The sequence below is a fragment of the Felis catus genome, chromosome A1 (assembly GCF_018350175.1).
Source record: "Felis catus isolate Fca126 chromosome A1, F.catus_Fca126_mat1.0, whole genome shotgun sequence".
In the NCBI taxonomy this organism is placed as follows: domain Eukaryota; kingdom Metazoa; phylum Chordata; class Mammalia; order Carnivora; family Felidae; genus Felis; species Felis catus.
The window spans coordinates 188,930,588-188,954,594 of record NC_058368.1 but is presented as its reverse complement, the minus strand read 5'-3'; the positions used below and the strand labels follow the sequence as shown (position 1 = coordinate 188,954,594).

General features: G+C 40.0%; 1 protein-coding gene and 1 long non-coding RNA gene across 21 annotated transcripts in view; one reads left to right on the top strand and one right to left on the bottom strand.

The window, feature by feature from the left end:
• EBF1 (EBF transcription factor 1) overlaps window positions 1-24,007 on the bottom strand; it is a 391,187-nt gene that overhangs the window by 110,690 nt on the left and 256,490 nt on the right. For 11 of the 19 annotated variants that reach the window (XM_045036233.1, XM_045036235.1, XM_045036246.1 and 8 more), the window contains exon 8: window positions 16,789-16,930. In XM_045036233.1, coding sequence (XP_044892168.1) covers window positions 16,789-16,930 — 142 coding nt within the window. The remainder of the gene's footprint in view (window positions 1-16,788; window positions 16,931-24,007) is intronic. The other 8 variants (XM_045036241.1, XM_045036242.1, XM_045036258.1 and 5 more) reach the window with 1 other exon arrangement.
• On the top strand, window positions 1,683-16,789 carry LOC109503447. 2 transcript variants are annotated; one of them, XR_002745257.2, is made up of 4 exons: window positions 1,683-1,876; window positions 1,994-2,158; window positions 7,466-7,565; window positions 16,501-16,789. It is a non-coding gene; the product is annotated as an uncharacterized LOC109503447 (long non-coding RNA). The 2 variants fall into 2 exon arrangements; XR_002162421.3 differs by having other exon boundaries at window positions 1,683-2,158.

The following is a 24,007-nucleotide window of genomic DNA, read 5'->3' as shown; positions in this document are numbered from 1 at the left end:
CATAATCCCCTTGGTAACACTGGATCTTGGCTCTATGCCATCATGTATTGCAGGGGCCAGCAGCTCATCAAAAATTTCAGGCTTTTCCACACACAGGTCTAGTTATTATGTTTGCACAGTACCCTTAACTGGACAGCCAGAGGAAGAGAGCAGTGAAACCTTGCATTTGAGCTTAAGATGACTTACGTATATTGGTCCAAATGTACATATAACATCTTATAAAACATACGTCTTTGGCATATGTTTTTGACAAGAATTATAGTCAACTGATAAAAGGGGGGGTTCCTTTCAGGAGGTAGGTGATCCTAAGTGATGAAGCTCACTATAAGTAATCTCTTGTAAAATGAACACTCACACACACAGCCCTAGTATCTATTCTCCACATTTTGTTGTAAGCAAGGACAGGATGTTCAATGTCATTACTGAAATCTGCTTTGCCCAATATGGTAGTCACTAGCCATATGCTACTATTGAAATTTAATTTGTAATTAGCTAAAATTCAATAAAAATAGAAAATTATTTTCTTGGTCATACTAACCACATTTCAAGTGGTCAATCGCTATATGTGACTAGTGACTATCACATCAGACAGCACAGAGATAGAACATTTCCATCATCACAGAAAGTTCTATTGGACAGCGTTGATCTAAGGATCAAATTTAAATAACTGACCCTGTAACTGATAAAGAACAATCAGAGTTACATACATATGAGGTGCCATCCATATACCAGGAACTGTGCTAGAAATAATTAATCTCTACCCCCTTCAACAATGACCACAAAATCAAATGCTCACAGGACCAGGCAGAAAGGTAAGTAAATCAAATGGGCTACGGACAACACAATAGGAAAGGTGGGGTTTGTGGCTAAACTGTAGAATGTATACCCCACCCAAAAGGGACACAACTTCTCAGTTTGACCTAAGTGCTGCCATTTGAAAATGTAGGTCCAACATTACCAGCTCTTCTGAATATAAAAAGAATTTGAAAATCTGGATTTTTAGGTAAACTCTCTTTATTTTCAATTGTAAAACAACAAATACATAGTTTCTTAAAGCACCATGCCAACCAAACCTAAAAATGGCTTAGAGCTAGATTCAGTCCATGATCTGATCCACCAGCATATAAATTCGGTATTTTTGGAGGACCAAGAATCACCTTTCAGTTATTAATTTCTGCAACTACACAACTAATACTGCCACTGACTCATCAAACAATAAACACAAACCACCACCAATGCCAATTCTGCTTCTGATTGCTAAAGGCCTCTCCCATAACAACATAAAAGTCCCCAGCTAGCCTTCCTCTGCTATGTAGAAGATTTTCTATAAGCAGTTTGAGAGACGAGCTCCCTGCTCCTGAAGGATTTCTATTGTCATCATGCAAGACAGCATAGATAGTGACTTTTTAAAGAAACGGTGTTTTGAATGTGAGCAGCATCTCAAAATCAACCTTGCCCAACCTTTAGTAATGCACAATTCCTGCTCTGTGCTTTTCAGAATAGTAATGCTTATATTTCTCCACACGACCAAGGCTGCTACTGCTAACGTATTTGACTGAATTTTTATTATTGAGAGCCTTATCATTTTGAGCCAGTTTCCTCTCCTCCCTGACACATTCAGTGACGCTGCACTCCAGTGTTTGTTATAGCACAGATGTTTCCGTGGTGATGATCAATGACGTCACAAGCACCGGAATGTGTATCATCAAATGTATCCAGACAGAAGAGTAAAGTAGAGTGGGAACTCCACTTCCATTTGAACTCCATGTTGACTGACTCAACTTCCTCAAAAATTACTCTTTGGGGTCTGGGCTGTTCAATCTGGACTGCAAAAAGCAAACATACTTGCCCGTTTGTAATTCACTTCTACTATCAGGTTATTAATTATGTGCTAAATCTCGTCTACATACCAAAACCCAGATTAACCTTCCTCAGATGCCAGCTTTCGAAATGTTACTGCTGTGCTCAAAAGCTTTCTGTTGTTTCTCCTTAGCCTATGGGATCAAGTCCACCCTCCTGAGTCTGGCCAGTTCTCCCCTTCCAACCTCATTCTCCATCTCTCCCAAACTGGAAGCAGGACTTGGCAGCGGTTGGGGCCAATGGCTTTGGATTCAGGAGGCCTCAGCTCACATTACAGCTTCAACACTTACCAGCTTGGGTAAATTACTTTTCTCAAGCCTCAGTTTCTATCACTTTAGTTGGGGATGACAGTTATAAGAGAACTCACCTCATGAGGTTGTTGTGAGGTTTAAATAAGCTAATCCACGTGTACAGAGCTCTGCACAGAGTAAGCAATAAATAAATGTGAGACAGAATGAAAAAGATGAGGAGTTGCAGAAGAAGGAATGTAAAGAAAAAGAAAATGAAGATGATCATGACAGGCCCTCCGAATTCACGGTTTCCAAACATGCTTTGCATCATTCCACCATTTCTTTTTCAGGAAGGTTTTACCCAAACAGTACTGTTTCATAAAGGCTGGTCTTCTGCATGAAGCTGTTTCTTCCTATCCCAGGCTACAAAATACCAACTGTTTAGTGAACTTCTTATGTCTTTTCCATTCATTCATCACTAACTACACTTTTCCTTGAACTTTTATCCTGGTATATATGTTTGTATATGTAAACCTGGGACGGCATATATGTATGCAAATCAACCTAACAGTCAATACATCCCTTGCAAGCAGGGACCTCATTCACTCACAAACTGGATACACAGTATTCTGCACTTAACCAATGCCTGACAATTAACTAGCATTGTTAAGCCTTCAAAGGGTTTGCCCATCTCAATTATTCTTAATATCAACCCTGAGTAGCAGGCAAGCAGATGTTATTCTAAATTATACTTTACAAATGAGGTAACTGAATTTAAGAGACTCACTTGAACTTGAAACTTTGAGAGTCCACATTTGTAGATAAAGTCAAATATTTAAAACACCCCAACTACCTTTCAATTTTGGTATTTATCTGAAATTTCTGCTCAGTTTGGCTAAAGCATTCACTTCAACCATGTAAATACTACAGCCAAAGTCCCATAAAATCTTAGTTGTGCAATTCCTATTCCCAAGATAGAGTGTAGATATTTATTAACTTTACAGAATATTACTACTCTATTTCCAAGCAAAGTTATTTTCCCCCTAAGACTCAGCCCCACATATGAATTATAGTAAAATCTCTCTCTACCTTCTTCTATTTCCAAGTTCAAAAAATGGCATCCTAATATAATACCACAGGTGCCAATTTAAACACAGGAACACTGGAAATATTCCAGTTTCTAGGCTTAGAAGCTTTTCTATTGTTACAAGTTGGGCTGCTAAACACACAGTCAGAGTTTGGACATAAGATATAACTGTAGCAGCACTTTAAGAACTTACATTTTTAAATGTAGAGCAAGTCCCCTTAAGTTTCATTTCCAATCTGGACATTATCCATCTCAATGGTGTTCATTATAGAATTTTTCACATACAAAGAAAATAATAAAAGTTTACTGGTTAAATACGTTATCCTAAAACAGTACCTTAATAACATTTTCCCCAACTTTTTTTTTCTTTCTTTTGAGCAACATTGATTGAATTCCACAGGCTTTAGCTAACCAAATCAAGAAGAGTTTCTAGGATTCTGCCAAAGTTGAAAGGTAGAAGAATCTGATGTCTGACTTTATTTTTTGTTGCACATACTAGTTACTAGAAGGTACAGCTGGTTTGATGATTCAGCCAGAAGATTTTAGCAAAGAATGACCAAAACTCTATTTTCCTTCTCCCCTAAGAAATGATAAAATACTGGGGCGCCTGGGTGGCTCAGTCATTTGAGCGTCTGACTTTGGCTCAGGTCATGATCTCACGGTTTGTGAGTCCAAGCCCTGTGTCAGGCTCTGTGCTGACAGCTCAGAGCCTGGAGCCTGCTTCAGATTCTGTGTCTCCCTCTCTCTCTGCCCCTACCCCATTCACACTCTGTCTCTCTCTGTCTCTTAAAAAATGAATAAACATAGGGGCGCCTGGGTGGCGCAGTCGGTTAAGCGTCCGACTTCAGCCAGGTCACGATCTCGCGGTCCGTGAGTTCGAGCCCCGCGTCAGGCTCTGGGCTGATGGCTCGGAGCCTGGAGCCTGTTTCCGATTCTGTGTCTCCCTCTCTCTCTGCCCCTCCCCCGTTCATGCTGTGTCTCTCTGTCCCAAAAATAAATAAACGTTGAAAAAAAAATTTAAAAAAAAATGAATAAACATAAAAAAAAAAAGAAATGATAAAATACCGGGGAACTGCTGGGACACAGTCCCCTCATCCACAGTCCTAGACATAATATACCTAAAAACATCTGCCTCGGGCTCTGCACAAAGTAGGGGTTCAGTATCTGTTGGCTTCCCACCTGTGCTCAAAAAGAAGACAAAGAATAATAAAGAATTAAACTTCTCAATGTGTGCCAACCACATTAATTTTAACCATTCTTCCAAATAACAGCCAAAGTCTATTGCTATTTTTTATTGGTTACATATGCCTGTCTCTTGAAATTTTTCTTACTTTGCCCTGAAGACAATGAGAGAAACTTGAGAAGAAGCTCCAAATCTGACATTGTCTGTGCCTCTATTCCCTGCATTCTCCTGCTGCATGTCTCCCCAGAACTACGGGTGAAAAATGTGGGTTTGAACAACTGGTGTCCTACTGATTGCAACTGTCAATTACATAAGCCAGCAACATAGCAGCATATGTTCACATATAAAATATTGATTAATTTCACAGATTGGGATAAAAATATATTAGTACTTGGGTTTCGCTTTCATGCTTAGTGGTCAGATAAGTATTCATCCAATTCAGATCTATTTCTGCACCCTGTGGGCTCCAGAGTGTTACTTTTGTGTTTCACTTTTCTTTTCCTTCTCTGGTTACCGTCTGGTTTCCCATGTCGGTGCCTCTACTATGACTGACCAGCATACGTTTAAGCAGGACTTTAATTACTAGGTCATCTCCCAGCCAACTTGCCCAAGGCAGACTAGCAGAAAAGTCCTACAATCCACATCTCAGACTCTTTCTTGCTCCTCTCCAGGTAAATCTCTTTTTTCTGAAGATGCTAAAATCATGCTGATGGCATCATATTCATCTGATAAGGATGATGTTCACCTAATTTCTATAAAGTTTCATTTCTGTCCACTGAGTATTTCAAGTTGCAGGGCTGGCACAAGGAGATTAAGATGGGGTGCCTGATAGCGTGACGTGATACCAGGATTTTTTATCTTAACCCAGAAAAGCACCTTCCCATATATCACTGCACATGCCAACTAACATGCCCTGGGGATTTAGCACAGATCTGGCTTTTCAATTTGCCTTTGAGTAACGTTGTGAATTTGCTTCAATTGAAGCAGGAATTATATTACATGATCAAATAGCAGGAGAATTTCTCTCCACCTCTGAAGTCCAATGTGAGGAGATTAGCATTGACTAAACAGTGGGAAAGAGCAGTGGTGATGACCGCCTTATGTCAGCTACTTGGAGGTCCAAATGCTACAGATGCAAAAACCTAACTCTTTTTCTGTTTGGCCACAACCAAATGTTTGAAGGATGGCCTCAGTTTCCCTTGTTTGCTAAATGGGAAGAATATTAGCAGTGCCCTCCTATGGTGATTAAGAGTATTAAAAAAGAGATGATACAAAGGGCTGAGCACTGAACCTGACAGGTAATAAATGCTCAAAGGCTGGTATCATAACAGCAAAATCATCATCACTCAAAAAAGTGGCCTAAAATCTAGCATTTACTTGGGCAAAGAGTTCTAGTAGCCTGTTAACTCATTAGGAAAATGCATTGGACCCATATCTCCAAGTCAAAGAGAAACCAACCTATAAGAAATTTTCAAATTTATTTTTTCAAAAATGGATCTCTGAGCTAACTCACCTTCCCTATTAGCCCTCTCCCAAGCTTCTAATATTGTGTCTCCACATGGTATTTTGGACATGCTTCCCCTCTGCCAAAAATGCTCTCTCTTCTTTGCTTGACAAAATGCTACTCATTTGTGTTTTAAATTTTAAGTGTCCTTCTATTCGTCACACTTGGCTGAATCCCCTTGTTTAAACCTCTCTTAGCAGTTTGTATTTCTCTTTTATAGTGCGTACTATCATTGCAATTTAAGTAATTCTAAATTAATTATTTTTTGTAATTATTGGCTTAACATAGACACACACACACACACACACACACACTCACACACAACTATATACCTCAAAAGGCTGCCCCTGTCTTGTTCACCTCTGCATCCCTAATGTCTAATACAATAGGCAGTCAGTAAACATATGTTAAATAGATGAAAGACTGAATGCCTGAATGAAGGAGAGAATGAACAAAAGAAGAATCATCAGGGTCGTTAAGATATTAAGGAACAAAACAGAATAGTTTAAAAGTTGAAAACTCTTTCAGTCATTATTAACAATCGCCACTACATCAACATAGAACTTCCTAAATGGGTAAGCAGCAGCTCCTTGGAATCTGTTTTCCTAATTTTCCTAAGCTGATCTGGCCCGCGGTCCTGCAGCAGGCACTCTATGCTCATGGGGGCTAAAATTAGCACCAGTAAGCTCCCCCTACAGTGGCTCTAATCATGCAAAGGCCCAGGTGGATCTTGCTGACAGATGTTAAGGTTAGAAGGAAGGGTAGCAGCCAGATGAGAAAACAGAGCCACCCCCTTCCGGAGGTACCAGCACTTCCTGTCTTTAGGCCTGGCTGGTTCCTGCCTACCCAGCCCCTCCCCCATGCATCAGTTTCAACACAGTTGCTGCTCTTTCTGTCATTTGAACTCAAATTCTATCTCGGAAATTGATGGCCGATTCTGCCCCTGACAACACAATGTCAGCTTTGCTCAGTGTCCAGCTGGTTCCGTATATATTATCATAATGTGCTGCCTGGGTGGACCCTGGCTGATTCTCTCCCTTGACTCAAATCCTCCTTTCCACACTAATTTCTGCCCTCTGACATGTAGACACCACTTGTTTAAAAATAAAAACAGAGTTAACAGCTTGGGAAACATTTTGATTTTCAAAATCCTACAAGGACATTGTATCTATTCTAATGGTAAATTGAACTAAAAAGTTTTCTTTAAAAAAAATTTTTTTTGATTCTTAAAAAAATTATGTTTCCCAGGGTCCTACTCTGTTTCCTGATGACTTGAAAGAATTATTACTTCCCCAACGCTTAAGCCCTCTAAAACAGTTTCCCAAACTTCAGTCCTGATTTTGCTCCATACTAATACCACGTACATTATGACCTACTTAATATTAATTAATTGATCTAGCTGCTATTTTTGTCTAGATTGACTTTCTTTTTCTTTAATTCAGTCTTGCCCTGAGCAGTAATAGCTAAGATCACAACTTTGGAGTGCTGTATTTCTGTTTGTTTGTTTGCTTGCTTGCTTATGCATCAAGATAGACCTGCAACTATTTAGAAAAAAAAATTTTTTTAATGTTTTATCCCCATCACCTAAAATCATCTCACAGACTGCATGGGAAACCTAATCTAAAAGCTCACTGCTAACCATCAAGTGGATTCGACACTACCATCTCAGCTGAAGAAATTCAGAGAGAAGAACGTCATCAGGTGAGAGCTACCTAGCGGTTGTGTATGCTACACTCTGGGCTTTTCCAGGCCTCCTGGAACCCACTGCTGATCTCTTAGAGAAATGCTCAAGGTGAAGAGAAGTTGGCCTTGTATCTATCCTGTAAAATGACCATCACCTTGGTATTGGTGGCCACTCACCAAGGAAGTGTATGTGTAACACCTTAGGAGATAGGAGACCTCTCAACAGAAATAGCTGGATTCAAATAACAAATCATCGGGACTTGAAGGAAGCTACCAAACTCCCCCTTTAATTGATGTGGAAACTGAGATCCAAAGAAATCAAAATACATATTTGAGATCACGTAGCAAGGTTGAAAGGTAGAGGCAGGCTCTATTTTTGTTTCTGAATGCGCAACTGAAAATGTTCAAACAAAAATGTTTCAAACCCACTCCTGGCCACTGACCCTAAATATCTCATCTTAATAAGATTGATGACAGATTACAAATGCTTTCATTTGCATGTTCATATCCCTTGAATCCTCTGATACTCTCAAGTCAGAGAAGGTCCTATGACAAGTAAGTAGAAAGAGGCCCTTAGTTTGGAATAATCAGTCATGCAAATAAGCACAACTGGAATTATGATGATTTTGTATCCAAACATAAGATAAAACAATTAGGTTTACAAAAGTTCTGTCATTTCGGTCCAACATATAAGCAGCAAGCACCACTCCCTGCCTCCCACCATGCTCTTCCCTACACTCCGGGCTTATTAAAATAAGTTAGATGTGGCTCACTCATTTATTAGGTCATTCAAAATACCAAATACTGGACGTCTCCCAAAGTTGATAGGTTTGTCAAGAAATTCATCTAAGAAAACAGCCTCCCCAAATCTATATCATGTTCCCATGTTATTTGCTGCATGAGGTTTAGCAGCCCTTCAGTCCCCTAACAAGGAGGCTGTTAGTATCCCAACAGCCTTTTAATTCACAGTCTCACAGTATTCCTCTGGTCTCCTTTTTCTCTACCTTGTATACATGCCAGGAAGCCCATATGGTCAACAAATGATTTCTACAGAGATGAGTTAGAACATCCTTACAAATAAATAAAATATTACCAGTCTCCTTCTTATCTTGCCAACCCCATAGAAAACATACTAGTCATCAAACAAAATCAGCATTTTTTTTTTATTTGACTAGCAGAATGTGGAATAGCCATGGGAAAAAAATAGGTTATTACTGAAGGAAAATAAGCTATAAGGTAAACATACACAGTATGCCATTAAGAAAAAGAAGAAGATATTCTCTGAGTTAACTTTTGAAAGGTCTATTTAAGATACCAGCATAATTACCTTCCTTGTACTGAGAAAAAGAACAGTGGAATAAGAGATGGAAAGAATTTTAGCATTATATACAGAGCAAGTAATTGAAAGTACAGACTCCAAAGTCAGGCTTTCTGGATTTGAATTCTAGATATACCTCTTATATGCTGTGCAACTCTGGGCAAATAACTTAGCCTCTCTTTAATCTCGGTTTCCTCATCTTTACAAGGGGTGCCTCTTACTATGTGCCTGGCATAGTAAGGACTCACTGCGGGTTACTGTCATTATTCTTAGTACTATTATTATGCAGAGGCTATGTGGTTAGGCAGACCAGGGGTCAAGTCTCAGGTCCGATTCTAATTAGTTTTGTGACATTGGGTAAGTTACTGACCCTCTCTAAACCCTAGTTTTCTCATCTATAAAATGAGAATAGTAATTGTTATAGTTCATCAGATTTGTTGGAGGACTTGATAAGTCAAATAATTACCACAGTACTGGCACAGAGTAAATGTTCCATAAGTGTTAGCTGATAATAGCAAATAACAACAGCAATAATAATAATAATACACATTGCCACTTGGCCTGGTCACCACTAAGCAGAGGAGCAAAGTCTCAGCATTATTTCTCCTTTCCCATTAGTGCCATGGGTAGTGTCAGATTCAACTAAGAATAACACAGATCACCTGCTTGTCAGTGACCTGTGGCTCCTGAAGACTCTTTCATCTGCCTGACCCCGAGCTTGCTGGCTATCAAGTCGCCAACGTTAGGATTTCTGGCATTACCCACTTTATGGATTACTCTGGATATACACTGAAAAACCAGTCTCCACTTAACATCTTCATTCATTATCTTGACTTCTTGCCACGTAATTTTTTATTGTGAGGGAGGACAAAAGGCTACTTCCCCACTGCTCAAAGAAAAAGGCCTGATTTGATGCTTGAAAATCTGGGGCCTATGAGCTCTATTCTATGACACATCTGGATATTCTTAGCCCTAATGTTTGTCCATTCATCTGTCTTTCTTTTTCAAGTAGGAAAATCAATTGATAAGATGTAATGTGCCACTCTAAGTAACAAAGCATGACATCAATATTTATCTACAGTAACCTGGACCCTTCACCAAAATGCTTTTCCCTCAGTGGGCCTGACTGGAGTTCTTCACCAAAACCAGTCATATGAAGGGCCACTGTCTAAGTGTAAAGCTCTGTCTGCATCTTTCATACCTGGCCCTCATGTTTTGAAAGTGCATTTCTGTCAGGAAGCTAGAGAGATGTATCTTTCATGATCTTTGGAATCCCAGAGAGACCCCTGCAAGCTGATAGCAACCTGAACTGTAAAGGCATCAGGAGTAAACTCCAAGTCCTCCAATGTCTTGTGTAACCCAATGACTATAAAGCTGTGTGCCGCCTGAATTCACACTTGCCTGCCAGCATACTGTGGGTAAAGAGCACCAAATAGATTTTGACAGAAACTATCTATGTGAATGTGAGAAGATTACATCCCCTTGCTAGGTCTCAGTTTCCTTATCTGGAAAATGACAGGATGCACTGGATGACCTTTTATACGTCAGTGGCCCTTCACTTGGCATGAGCTGTCACTCACCCATTGACCACAGTGGGAGAGGAAGAGAGAAATTTGGGATAGTATGCCTTCTCTTCATTGTTTAGTTTATTTTCACTCATTCAATTTTAGTTTGGTGGGGTTAGACAAATAATATACATTTCATAGCCAAGTAACACAGCAGCCCTCCATTCTGAAGGCCTTAAAAAAGTCTCTGTAAGTTCAACAGTAGTCAATAGGTAAATTCTTTCTAAGCTACTTATGCAAAAAGCAAATCGATAAGCCAAAACCATCTGGAAAAAGAACTCTCAAAATGTTTGACTTTCTTCCTATTTTGAACACTTGCACTATTGATAAAATGAGGAGTGATCAGGGGGACGGCTCCCAGGCACAGCCAACTCCCTGGTGAGCTTCCAAGGGCCGGCAGGGAAGAGCAAAGTTATAAGCAACTCAGAGTGATCTTGCCCTGGGCTTTCATGACACACTAGGAGTCCATGTAATTGAAAATGAGTTCATCAAAGCCCTGCTTGGCCCCCCACACCATTTCACAATTGCCAACAACCACGGCCTGAGTGTCTCATGTGGGCCTGCATAATCTGGCCCTCAGCAGCCACCGTGGCCTCATCTCCTGCCATCCTCCCAGTGACAGGGAGCAACAGGAGTCATCCCAGTCTCCTCTAGGTTCCCTGAACTCACCTAAGCAAAATAGCCTGTGTACACGCTGTCCCCTCTTCCTGGAAATTTGTTTCTGTCCCTTTTACCTCGTGAAAACTTACTCAGCTCTTTCTTAGGTTTCGGCAAAAATGTAATATTCTCAAAGAAGCTTCCCTGACACCTCACTTCCCCCCACCCCACTCCTGTTATGGTCCCCCTTTTTATGCATAGCTCTCATGGGCTGGTTGCAAATTGTTTTAAATATCTTCCTTCTCTATTTACGTTAGAAATTCTGTGGAGACAGGGCCTGTATCTGCCTTGTGCTACTGTATCTCAGCATGGTGTCTGTCACGTACTGGATGCTTAGAATGAATGAACGGAGAAGGAATGATTTGAAGTCGAAGTAAGCTGAGACCTCATTCCTTGGCTGGAGATCCAAAGAAAGTGCTATACCGGAAACATCCAGTGGATTTCTTTGTTCTCCTGAGGTCCTGTTTCTCCAAAGGCACCTCCAGACAAGGAGAGGCATGTGTCAACAGTTTCAGTTCAGAGCACCAAAAATTGTGCATGCTAAAAGGTCTAGAGATGACCCAACCCAGCTCTCGTTGAATGCATACCAAACTGAGGCCACAGAAGCAAAGTACCTGCCCAGAGTCATACAGCTAGTTCATGACAGAGTCAGGTCCGGAATCCAGCTCTTCCCTCAGACAGCCCGATCCTCCCTCTGTTAAATCTGGCTGATATTTACTAGCCACTTCTTAGGGCCTCATTACACAGAAGGGAGAAGAGGGGGCTTCTCCTTTCTGTTGGAAGCTCCATGCTGTCTCTCAATTTGGAGTAATCTTCCCAAGCCTGAATCATCTTTCTCCACATGTCCATAAAACAACAAATTTAAGTGCAGCTGGGCACAGGGAGTCAATGGGGTTGGATACCCAGGGGCAACCAACAGAAGCAAAAACTGCTTCTGTCTGGAGCAAAAGGATTAAAGAAGGTCAAATGCTAAAGAGCAAGAATAACACCATATTGTCAGGGACAGCTGGAAAGGGAAACTACAATGGAGAGGTCAGAACTAACTGGTGGTGGGGAAAATCTGATTCTACTTCTCTAACGCTGTAATTACAGCAAAGAGATGGGCCCAGTGATTCTATTACCACTCTCTATTCTATAAAGTGTTTTTAGTTTGACCAAACCCTACTTTTGTTTAGGTTTGTTTTATGCTGGGATCCTGGCACATTTATACTTCATGTCTTTATCTGTAGAATTACTTTAAAGGGAAATTTAATTCATTTGTATCTCATGCCTACAAAAACTAAATTTCAACTGTTTTGCAATTTTAAAAAGCATGGGTATTTAAAATCATCTATATTTGAGCCAAGAAACTAAGTAGGATCTTAGGTTAGAACTCATTAACATTAAAGTGTTCACCTTCTAAAAACTCTTGATTAATAGGTTTACTGATTTTTCAAATACATATGATAACTATACAAATTCATACCAATTTAAAAAAAAAAAACCTAACTATGCAAAACACCAGTTGGGGCCTTAAAACCAGAAAGGGTGCCTACTGATGATCAGCTGAGCTCTCTGACCTGCTCAGATTTCCCAGTGATCACAGAGAAGGCATGTCCTCCAACCATACAAAAAGGGGAGAGAATAGAGGCAAAGAGAAGGGAGGAAGGGATAAAAACACATGCACGCCAAAAAAAAAAAAAATGTCCCCTAAAAAAAATGAGCATTTAAACTGCTTGTCAGAAGGCTTTCTGACAAAGCCACTAGAGTGTATTCACAGGCATTTGCATAAATGCTGCCGGTGAGTTCACCATAGCTGCTAGCGCTAATGGTACATAAAGTAATTTAGTCACTTCTCCCGGCATTCTGTGTCAGAATGATGAGCACCGGCACTTTGCCTTGTTGCATATTAGATCATTAGATAATAAAGTGTTAGCGCATGCAAGCTGACAGGGTCCCTGCACTATAGCTTTGTGAGGGCACTGCATTTTGCCATAGGGGGAAAGAATAGAGAAACTGATGCCACAATTGGTCTTAAATTCAAGTAAACACAACCTGAAACTCAAGAGAACAATAATGACAGTATCAACACTCCCTAAGCCTTTAACGATCCCCAGCATACAGTCCCCAGGAATTTGCCCAAATGAAGGGAAGACAGGGCAGACACATAAGCTAGGGTTGTACATTACCATGGGTGGCAAGAATTCTTCATCTTTGGCCCCAAGTCTATGCTTTTTCAAAAATTGAAACCCTGAGAGTAGCAACCTTCTGAAGCTACCTCTCTCCACAGCATACATCTTCCATAAAGCTACTGCTTAAAGACGAAAACTCACTAGTCTAAACTCTCCCATTAATATTCAGCCAAAGAAAATCTCAGTATTTATGAATGAAGAAAAAAATGAGGGAGAGCAATTACCATGAGCTACAGCATGCCAGGATTCACTCTCTTTGGACCATGAAAGATTCTGTGAAATAAATTTGCCTTTGTGAACTCTCCCACTTGAAATCCAGGGGCAGTTATTTGAGCAGGGAGGTTTGGAAGTCCATGGGTCACACAGGGAGGACTGCATGAATGTAAAGCACGGTCTCTATTTCTACTTATATGCAGAAACATGAGCTACGAAAGGGAACTTTCCTCCAACCGTCTGACAAGCAGGATATAAATAGAGATGTGCAGAGTTGCTCAAAATAATTCAGGCTACCTGTAAATGAGATGGTAAAAAGCCCAGAATGAGGAAAAATGAAGGCTCCTACAGGTCATCTAAAAGGTGAAAATAGCCAGCAGTCTCACTGTGCAGAGGCTGTCTGAGGTGGGGATGAAGGAAGGATTGGAGCAGCCAAGGACTAGGGGTTTGGTTCTGGAAGTTTTAAACAGGACAGTTTCAAACAGGATTTTTCAATGGTAAGATAAAGTATTACCATACCCCCCAAATCAACATGCATTAGCATTTAGGTCCACTCCCACACATCCCCAATGAAAGAGCCCAATAGTCATCCTTTGCTGAGTAGATATTTATGTATCAGTTTGAAGTGTCTAAATGAGTGGGTGGTTATGTGTGGTTGGTTGATTCATTCTGCAGAGAAGCAGATTTCCATGTTATTGTCATTACAAAGAATTTCAAGGTGTCTACCCTTTTATTCTTCTGGAGAGAAATAATGTAAGGCTTTGGTGAGAGCTAGCCCCCTAGCTGAAGAAGACAGGACACGGCCACATCCCCACTGTTGGTTAACCATTTATTAACAAGTGAAATGTCATCATTTTCATGAACAATATGTTAATAATAACACAGCCACTCGTAGACTGGTAAATTGGAGCCGAAGAATAAAATATTGCCTTTAAAACTTAGAATAGTATGATATTCCAATTGAAATATTAATATGTATACCTAGAAGCAAGGATATTTGAGCTGGGATGAAGCCTAGAGACATTTTGATCTAGAGATCTCAAACTGTTAGTCTATGGCTCTATTCCTCCTAAGTGGCATTTCCCCCTTCTTCCCTTCTAGGTTTAAAAATTTTATAATTAGTTACCAACAATTAAAAATCAGGAGTTTTTGTTCTTGCCACACTAGAACATCTGGCCCCACTGGGCCCTCAGTCCCCTCGGCCACAACTCTCTGTGGGACAATAGAGCATACACTTGCCCTTCTTCTGCAGTCTCCACCCAGCCCACTTCCCCTATGTACATGACCTGCCCCCACTCAAGGCACACAGGTTTTTTTACCCCTACAGATCATCACCTTCATTTTACCAAGAAGAAAACTAAGGATCCCCAAAAGTAAGGTGACTTGTTCAAGGTCACGTAAAGGTCAGAGGTGAAACTAAAAATTGAATTTACGTCGAGTCTTTCCTCCACATCACAGTACAAAATAATGTTCTTGACCTCCATGTTCTAGAAGTGTCTTTCCTAGCAGGTTGTTTCTGTTGGTTTGTGTTCCCCGCCCCCCCCCACCCCCCACCAAGTAGAGGGATGATTTGCAATTTGCATGGTGTCATGTGGTCTGTCACTGACTTCCCAAGGCCAGGAATGGGAGCTGGGTGTAGTCTGCACTTGGAGCACATTTTGAAACTATGAACCCATGACTGGTAGATTTCAAAGTGATAGTCAAGTCTGTCCTTGGACAGGGCAGTAACCATTGTAACTAACCAGCCACAGTCAAAAACAAGGCTTCAGTTTTTAAGCCACTGCTCTCCAAATTGTGCCCAGTGAGTATATACCTAGTTTTTCCTCTTCCTTTCCTCTAAATACTTCTAGTAATACAATGCCTTAAGTGACTCCAAGGGTATTAAAAAGGCAATATTACTATAAAGTGAGGATCAGAATAATTTCAAGTAAAGGAATGGAACTAGGAATGTAATCATGAGCAGGTATTTCAAATGGCCTTCTGCAAAAAAGTAATATCCATCCATCTCAGCACTAATGAAACCATAAAGAAGCGGCTTTTGAAAGATGATGGTTTACTTTAAAAAGACTGTAAAACTGGTGAAGAATCCCTTCGAAGAGTGTTACATCTGGCTAATTAATAAAAAGTAGTTTGTATATTCCTTAAGTGCAGGAAAAAAAACAGGCAAAAATAATGATAGTGGTATTTTTATTAAATTAGAATGCTGGCAGGGAAGGGGGTTTTCTACCTTATGAATTATATCACGGACGGCTCACGGCCCTTGGAAAAATCAGACAATCAGGTGGTAATTTGTGCAGTAGTGTTTTTAAAACAATCCTGCTGACCTAGCAAACTAGAAAGTGAAGTAGAGAAATGGGTTTAGAGTTTAACTTGAAGAAGATAAGAGACATTCTAGCATGGTGATTGGTATTGAGTAGAGTCTCAATCATTGTTTCCTGGATGGATGGTTGGATGGGTGGATGGATAAATGATGAATAGATGGATGGGTGGATGGAGGATGGATAGATGGATAAATAAATGGATGAACAGATGGGTGGATGGATTTATCAATGGATGGATGAGCAGACAGAAGGAAGAATACATTACATATACGTGTAGTACAGAAACATTCAGATGTACATTCAATCTAGCCCGTGGTTCCTTTGAGTGGTATTCACTTTCCTTGATTCAAATTTTTATCTGGTTTCCTCCAGTCCTCTCAAAGCTACCACTGATTAGCCACAAATTCAAGACAAATGTGATTTCACCTAAACAAAGTCCACCTACAGAAAGCAGGCTCTATTATGTGCTGATGAGGGGAAGATTATGCACGAGGCACAGGAGGGACATTTAGTTTGGGCTTCAAATTCAGAAAATGCCTCTGACCTAGATTTTGGACATTATCTCCAAATGAGGTTCAATATGAAGTTACAGAGGTACACCAGCAGGATTGTAAAGATGGTGGAGTTCATTAAACAACCAAGTCAGTTATAAACCCAAAATGTATCACAATATTTATGACGTTCCTTTGGCCTTCCTTTATTTTTCAGTCAAGTGGGAGCCGAAAATAAAGCAGTGGTCCAGGTCTCCCTGGAGACCCAGGTCTCTCTCAACCTGAAGGAAAGATGCATCAGCCATTTCCAGGGTAGAGAGATGTGCAACAAGAAAGGCTGGGCCTCCAAGATGTCTTCCTGTCTTTCAATACTTAGTATCAATAACGTTCAATAGAACATTTGAAATTCAAAACAGAGTAGAAAATGTGGTGGAGTTGGAAGAAAGAAACCAAATAGATTCACAGTTAAAGTAGCAATGCCAACCAATGAAAATGATTTGCCTACCATGTTCCAGATAAGAGGGCGTACCTTCCGAGGGGTCAAGCCTCCGAGCCCTCCGCCCATGCTTAGAGTTATTATGGACAAACATGTTATCAGAGACTGCCAGGACATGGCCATCCACATTGACTGTCGTAGACACCACGACCTGGAGACAGAAGAGAGAAATGAATGAACATTTTAATATAAAAGCATGGAGGGTAATAAACTCAAGTTAAATAAATAACAGCTGGGAGCTGAAGAAAATTGCATAGCTATTTCACATAATAACTGGTGCTTATGCTGTACAAGTCTAACAAGAGGAGCTATTGATGAGTGGGTCTTTGGCATGGAACGCTTTTGATGCAGTTTTAAGTAAAATTGCACAGTTTATAGTTATACAGCAGAAGGTACACTGTTAACCATAATTTTAACAAGAGGATCTTTATTAGCATATTTTTTTACACAACGGTGGTTGTGTTTCACCTAAATTACCCTTCAGTTTAGACACTGAAGCAGATATCACAGTTGATCATGCAAATAAAAATCTTTTGAATCTTTAAAATATCCCCCCCCCCCCCCCCCCCACTGTGTCAGGGTTAAGAGGATAGAGAAATGAAAAAGAGAGGTTTCAGTGAGACCTGGGATGCAGCTTTCCCTCCTGGGCGTCTTTCTGGTGTTTCTTGTACTTTTTTCTTCCCACATTACTTCGATTAATCAGACCAAACTTCCTTCCCCCTCCCCCACCCTCACCCCCATTACCACCAACAGCACAATCCCTCCCCAAAAGATCATTGGTAATGAAGGGTCTTAGATCTGTGTTTCGAAGCCAAAAACAAGCAAACAAAACACAACAAAACAAAACAAGAAAAAGAAATGGTGCCTTTGGCCCAAGATGTAATTCAGGTACCCTGGCCATCTCATAACTGACTCTGAACCCAGTTTGCCAGAAGGGACACAGGCAAAGGTGTTTTCTCGGAGAACTTTGACTAAAACAATGAGAAAAAAATGACCTACACTTCTCCTTATATTAAATGGGGAAGAGGATTAAAACTGAAACCCACAGAGATATGTTTATTCATGCGACCTCTTACAACCAAATATAATAATTGTCTGTAATTGCAGCTTCAGCTCCCACCTCATGCTTTGACATGGGAAACAGCAATCAGCCAGCTCCCGTTTAATCCACCTATTATGTTGACTAATTAACTTTCCTCGACAGTTTATTTCTTCCTCCATTATCAGCCCCTGTCAGCCGCAAGCACCCTGCAGCATAGGGGGGACCTCAGGCTCTTTGATTGATCACCGATAGATTGACATGCAGATTAATTTAATTAGAATCACCTCACTTGAGAAATGAAAGACAAAGGCAAGAGGGCTAATAGATCTGCTCTCATAATGAGGCGAACCTCCAGAGCCGAGGCTGAGGATTTCTGATTTATTTTGCTCAATTCCCCAGTTGCTTGGAAAGACTCTCGCTTTAATTGTTCTTGGTTTTGAGAGGCATTAGCCTCTGAAGAGGTGAAACGCTTTACAAGGATTGGCACACACTGAGGCCCCAGTTTCTGAGGAAGCCTTTTCGCCGACTTCTAGAGTCTGGTGCAACGCCGCTGTTTCCTCCCGTGACTTGAGCAGAGGGCAAGACGCTGGGTCTTGGCCGAAGCCTGCCTGTTGTCTGCCCAGCCTAGCGGAGTGCCCCCCAACCCCACCGACGCCAACCATACTTGAAAGTTCCACTGTTGCCGTCTTTGACCTAAACGCAACTGGGGAAAACATGGCGGAGTCCCCTTCTCGCAGCCTCAAAGATGGCAGTGAAATGCAGGCTGCGAACACGCTGCTCCCAATAGTACCGTGGAGTTGGTTGGACTTGATCTGATTTGCCTTAACCTGGTTATTAGTTTTCGTTCGTTTTTTTCTTCCACGCCCTCCGTTCTGTAGACGCCAGGCCCTGCTCCTTAAATCAAGCCCCTAGTGTCGTTCTGACCCGGATGAGGAAGTCAGGAAACAACACACGTGGTCATTCCACCCTGGGGTCTCCCAGGGATGACTGAAGGACAGGGCTTCTGGGGGTCCTCCCACGAGGCCCTCTCTCATGGTCCTCTTCTTGACTCCTGGCCAGACCTAGATCTTCCCCTGATTTTATTTTTTAATTCCATTTTATTAAACTACAAAGTAAACAATTGAGAGTCCATTCCGGGACTCAGGGTTTTGGCCTCAGTAATTGTGAAAACCAAAATTCCAACTAGGGCAAGTCATTCATGGGAGGACTGCGTACACTTGAAGCAGCAGTTTGCAAAGTGGTTTTTCTCTTTCTTCATGATTGACCAACCAGATCTGACACAGCCTGAAGATTATGTGTATGCCTCATCAATTGTAGGGTAGTTTAAAAGGAGGAGGAGGAGAAAGAGAAGAAAGTGGTCCATTCTTTTATTTTCAAAAAGTATTATGTGCCAACGTAGAGTCCATATTATTTAAGGCAAGAGAAACTCACTTTCTTTTTAGTTAGGGAGGTGGGACATTTATAATTATATAACAGAGCTGGGTCTTTCAAAGAATTTTTGATTTACTACGAGACCACAATTGAGTGGTCACTGGAGTCGTTAGCTGAAGAAACTATAAAAGGAATCCCAAACGGTATCTGTTTCCAGTGTCAGGAAATACAGAAAGTTGTTATTCTAGACGTCTGTCTTGAGAGAGGAAAAAAAAAAAAAAGCAATGACAATTTACCATGCACCTGTAAGACAAAATGCTACAGGCTTAGGCTTAAAATATTCAGTATCGTTTAAAGATGTTGTCATCTAGTTCTTACATTGAACAAAAATGACAAAAACGGTTAAGTTAAAAAAAAAACACAACAACAACCACACTCTATGTGTTTTTTTTTCTTTGCAAAAGAAGGATCACCAAGACCACTGTGTGACAGAATCATTTCACTGAAGTTTCAGTTCAAATTGGAGAAGGATAAAACAGAATCCTCATGCGTTTAATTTCTAGAAAATAAACACCTAATATGTTCCTCAAAAACTCACGACAGTACATTTTAACTTCCCGCTTCCCAAAATAATTTCTCTCATTCCAATTTGTGAATGATGAAGATATCTTTAAATAAAACATAAGCTGAAATTAATCTACAGAACTTGTAAATTTTTTAAAAATCTGTGAGATGCAGAGGGGGCACTGAAGTGTCCTTTAAAAACAGGCCCATAGTGGGAAGGAAAGGGCCTTCACAGTTTAACACAAGATTAATGAGGTGCTGACACATTCATGCAGGCAAGGGGACAGACAGGCCTGCCAACTCTTCAACCTTCCCAAATTTTGTCAACAAAACACAGCTTGAATTTGGGACAGGTAAACATGGAAAATGATTTTACATTTGGACTCAACACTTCCCTCTCTAACCCCTTCCTCACTCTCCTACCCAGGGAAAGAAATGAAGGGAATATGAGGAACAGGTATATTTAAATTTTTATGGTATGTGTTATAAATAAGTCTTTACTTTTTAGAATTGTACTTTCCAATACAGTAACTACACATGTAGCTATTTAAATTTAAACTAATTAAGTAAAATGTTAAATTCCATTGTTTCTGAGTCTCCATAGCTACATTTCAAGTGGTTAGTAGCCACATGCAGCTAGAGTCTACTATTGGACAGGACAGATATAGACCATTTCCATTGTTGCAGAATGTTCTATTGGGCTGTGCTCCTGTAGAATGGTTTTGAAATAAATTGTTCCAATTTATTCGTGAGGATGTCCGAGTTATGTCTCCTAAAATAGGTATTAGTCTAAGCGGACATGTTTAAGGTTATGTACAAGTATATTTTTATCACTATATTTTTTAGAATTAATTTTCTATTTAGGGGATAGGTTTCTAATATAGCAATCCATAGATGTACTGATGAACACCCAGTGTGTTCCATGGTACCTTCTATTTGGGTTCAGCCCCCCAGGTGAGGGCTCTAAGCATGAGGGGATTAAAAAACAAAAAACAAACAAACAAACAAAAACAAACAAACAAACAGACAAACAAAAACCAAGAGAAATCTGCAGGTACCCATGGACTTTGGAGATTTTACATTAACATCTTGGCTCATTTCAGTGGCTCAGAATCTCCTCTGTTTTATCCAGGAACTAGATATCCCTAAACGTTGTTATTTTTACAATTTTACCCTCTCAATTTAGAATTGGAAAAAATTCAATACAAAATTTATGATGCTGGACTCCCTATCTTTCCTAGGTGATGTGACTCTGGCCAGGTTAACTTAACCCTAAGCCACAGTGTTCCTGCCTCTCAAGAGGAAAAAATAATAACAGTCCCTGATTCTGTGAGGCTTCCATTATTTAAAGTGGCCAGCATGGCTCCTGGCTCCTACTGAGCACTCAAAAAATGTTAGTGGCAGTAGTAGTGTAGTTGTTGCTTTGTTGGTGATACTCCACAAAAAGTTCAAGATAATGTGTTGGGCTGATCATCTGAAGCCTAAAGAAGACCCAGTATAAACTGTTATTTTAAATAAAAGGATACAGAAACTATCTCTAATATGTTCACTGCTTTATCAGTCTAACAGTGAAATCGTACAATTTTAAAGACCTTTGTTCCCACAACATATAATTATATCATTTAGGCCTCGTGTGAATTGCAAATTTCACTGGTTTATATAATTTTACTGTCTAGAACCCATTGGCATCTTAGCTTATTATATTCTAGGCTTGAAACCAAACAAAATCTTATGGCTTTGAAAATAATCTATAAACTAGACATCAATTCAGTCTAGTTTCATATGAATCAGGGGTTCTCTGGGAGTTTTGTTATTGGTATTTCCTGCTATCATTCTTCAGGCTGCCCCTGTTTTCTGCATATCAGGCAGGAGACCTTGTGTGTCCCAACTAAATTATCTAAGATTCGTGAACCATAATCTCTGTCTCATGAGCAGATTTTCAAAAAGACAAAAGCAGCTGAAATCCAGTCATGGGTGGAAGATCACATTAACAAAAGTAGCAGTTCATGGAGAAGAAGGATTTATGACAAAAGCAACCAAAAGAGTTGAAATCTGTATTTTTAAACACTTCCAAAACAAATATGGAATCAAGAGAAAGATTAGATCATAAAAATATTTTCAATGCTTAAATTTAGAATATTTTAGTAGTAAGTACCTCCCTCCAAAAAGTAACTACTTAAACAAATTAATTTTGAATGATTATAAAATTACAATTCTTGGTTTTCAAAGCTGATATATGGTAACCCAGTGTAAGGGCATTGGTGCTAAAGTTGGTCTGTTACATGGCTTTCTTACCTTTTTGTTTAACTTATTCTATGTTTGCATTAATTCGGGCCCCTAATATAAAGCATTATATGCACAGGCTTCAAGTACATGGAATAGAAAGGCATTAAGCAATATTCCATTGGCTAATACTCAGTAATAAAAAGAAACAAAGTATTGACACACCTGGATGAATTTCAAGAGAATTACGCTGAATGAAAAAAGCCAGTACCGAAAGATTACATACTGAATATTACAGACTTATTTCCCCCCACAGCCCCTCAAAATTTACATGTTGAATATCTAATCCTCAGTACCTCAGGATGTGACTGTATTTGGAGACAGGGTCTTTTTTTTTTTTTAATTTTTTTTCAACGTTTTTTATTTATTTTTGGGACAGAGAGAGACAGAGCATGAACGGGCGAGGGGCAGAGAGAGAGGGAGACACAGAATCAGAAACAGGCTCCAGGCTCTGAGCCATCAGCCCAGAGCCCGACGTGGGGCTCGAACCCACGGACCGCGAGATCGTGACCTGGCTGAAGTCGGACGCTTAACCCACTGCGCCACCCAGGCGCCCGTGGAGACAGGGTCTTTAAAGAAATGATTAAGTTAAAGTAAATCCCTTAGAGTGGGCCCTAATCTCATCTGACTAGCGTCCTAAGAAGGTGAAATTTGGTCACACAAAGAGACACCAAGGTGTGCTGGCAAAGGGGAAAGACTGTGTGAGAACACAGCAAGAGGGTGGCTATCTACAAGCCAAAGACAAAGGTCTTAGAGGAAACCAAACCCACTGACACCTTGATCTTGGACTTCCAGACTCCAGAACTGTGAGAAAATAAATATCCATTTTTAAGCCACCCAGTCTGTGGTATTCTGTTATGGCGGTCATAGAAAACAAATACACTGCATCATTCCATTTACTTAACATAATTCTGAAATTAAAAGGTTTTAGAAATAGAGAGCAGATTAGTGTTTGCCAAGGGTTAGGGACAGAGGGAAGGTAGATGTAGCTACTACAAAAATATAATAGAAAGGACCCTTGTAGTGATGACAATGCCCAATATCTTTACTGTGGTGGTAGATACACAGACCTTACATGATAAAATTTTACAAAATGAAAAGCATACCCATATGCAAATGACTACAAGTAAAACTAGAGAAATTTGAGTAAGGTGGTGGATTTGTCAATGTTCATATCCTATATGAATATGGTATAGTACTATATAATGTTGTACTATAGTTTTGCAAAGTATTACTATTGTGGTACTGGGTAAAGGGTACACATGGGATCACTCTGTATTATTTCATGCATCTACATGTGAGTCTATAATTATATCAATAAAAACCCAGCTAAATAAAAGGCATCATCAATCAAGATGTCCTTTTATAGGTGAATGGATATGCAAACTGGTAATCCATAGAAAGGAATATTATACAGCAATAAAAAGAAATGAGCTATCAAATCATGAAAAGACATGGAATTTTAAATACATAGTGCTAAATGAAAGAAGCCAATCTGGAAAGCCTATATACTATATGATTCCAACTACATGACATTCTGGAAAAGGTAAAACTACGGAGATAGCAAAAAGATTAATGGTTGTCAGGGGTTTGGGGGTAGGGAGGGATAAATAGGTGGAGAATAGGGGATTTTTAGGGTAGTGAAACCATTCTACATAATATCATGCATTTGTCCAAACCCATAAAATACATAACATAAAAATCAACAATAGTATAAACCATAAACTTTATACTATGTTACAATAATGTGTCAATATGGCATATCAATTGTAATAAAGTATTAGACTAATGAAAGATATTAATAATAGCAGAAATAGGGGGAACATCGGTTTGCTCATCAGTTAAGTATCCAACTTCAGCTCAGGTCATGGTCTCATAGTTCACAGGTTCAAGCCCCACACTGGGTTCTCTGCTGTCAGCACAGAGCCCGCTTTGGATCCTCTCTCTCTCTCTCTCTCTCTCTCTCTC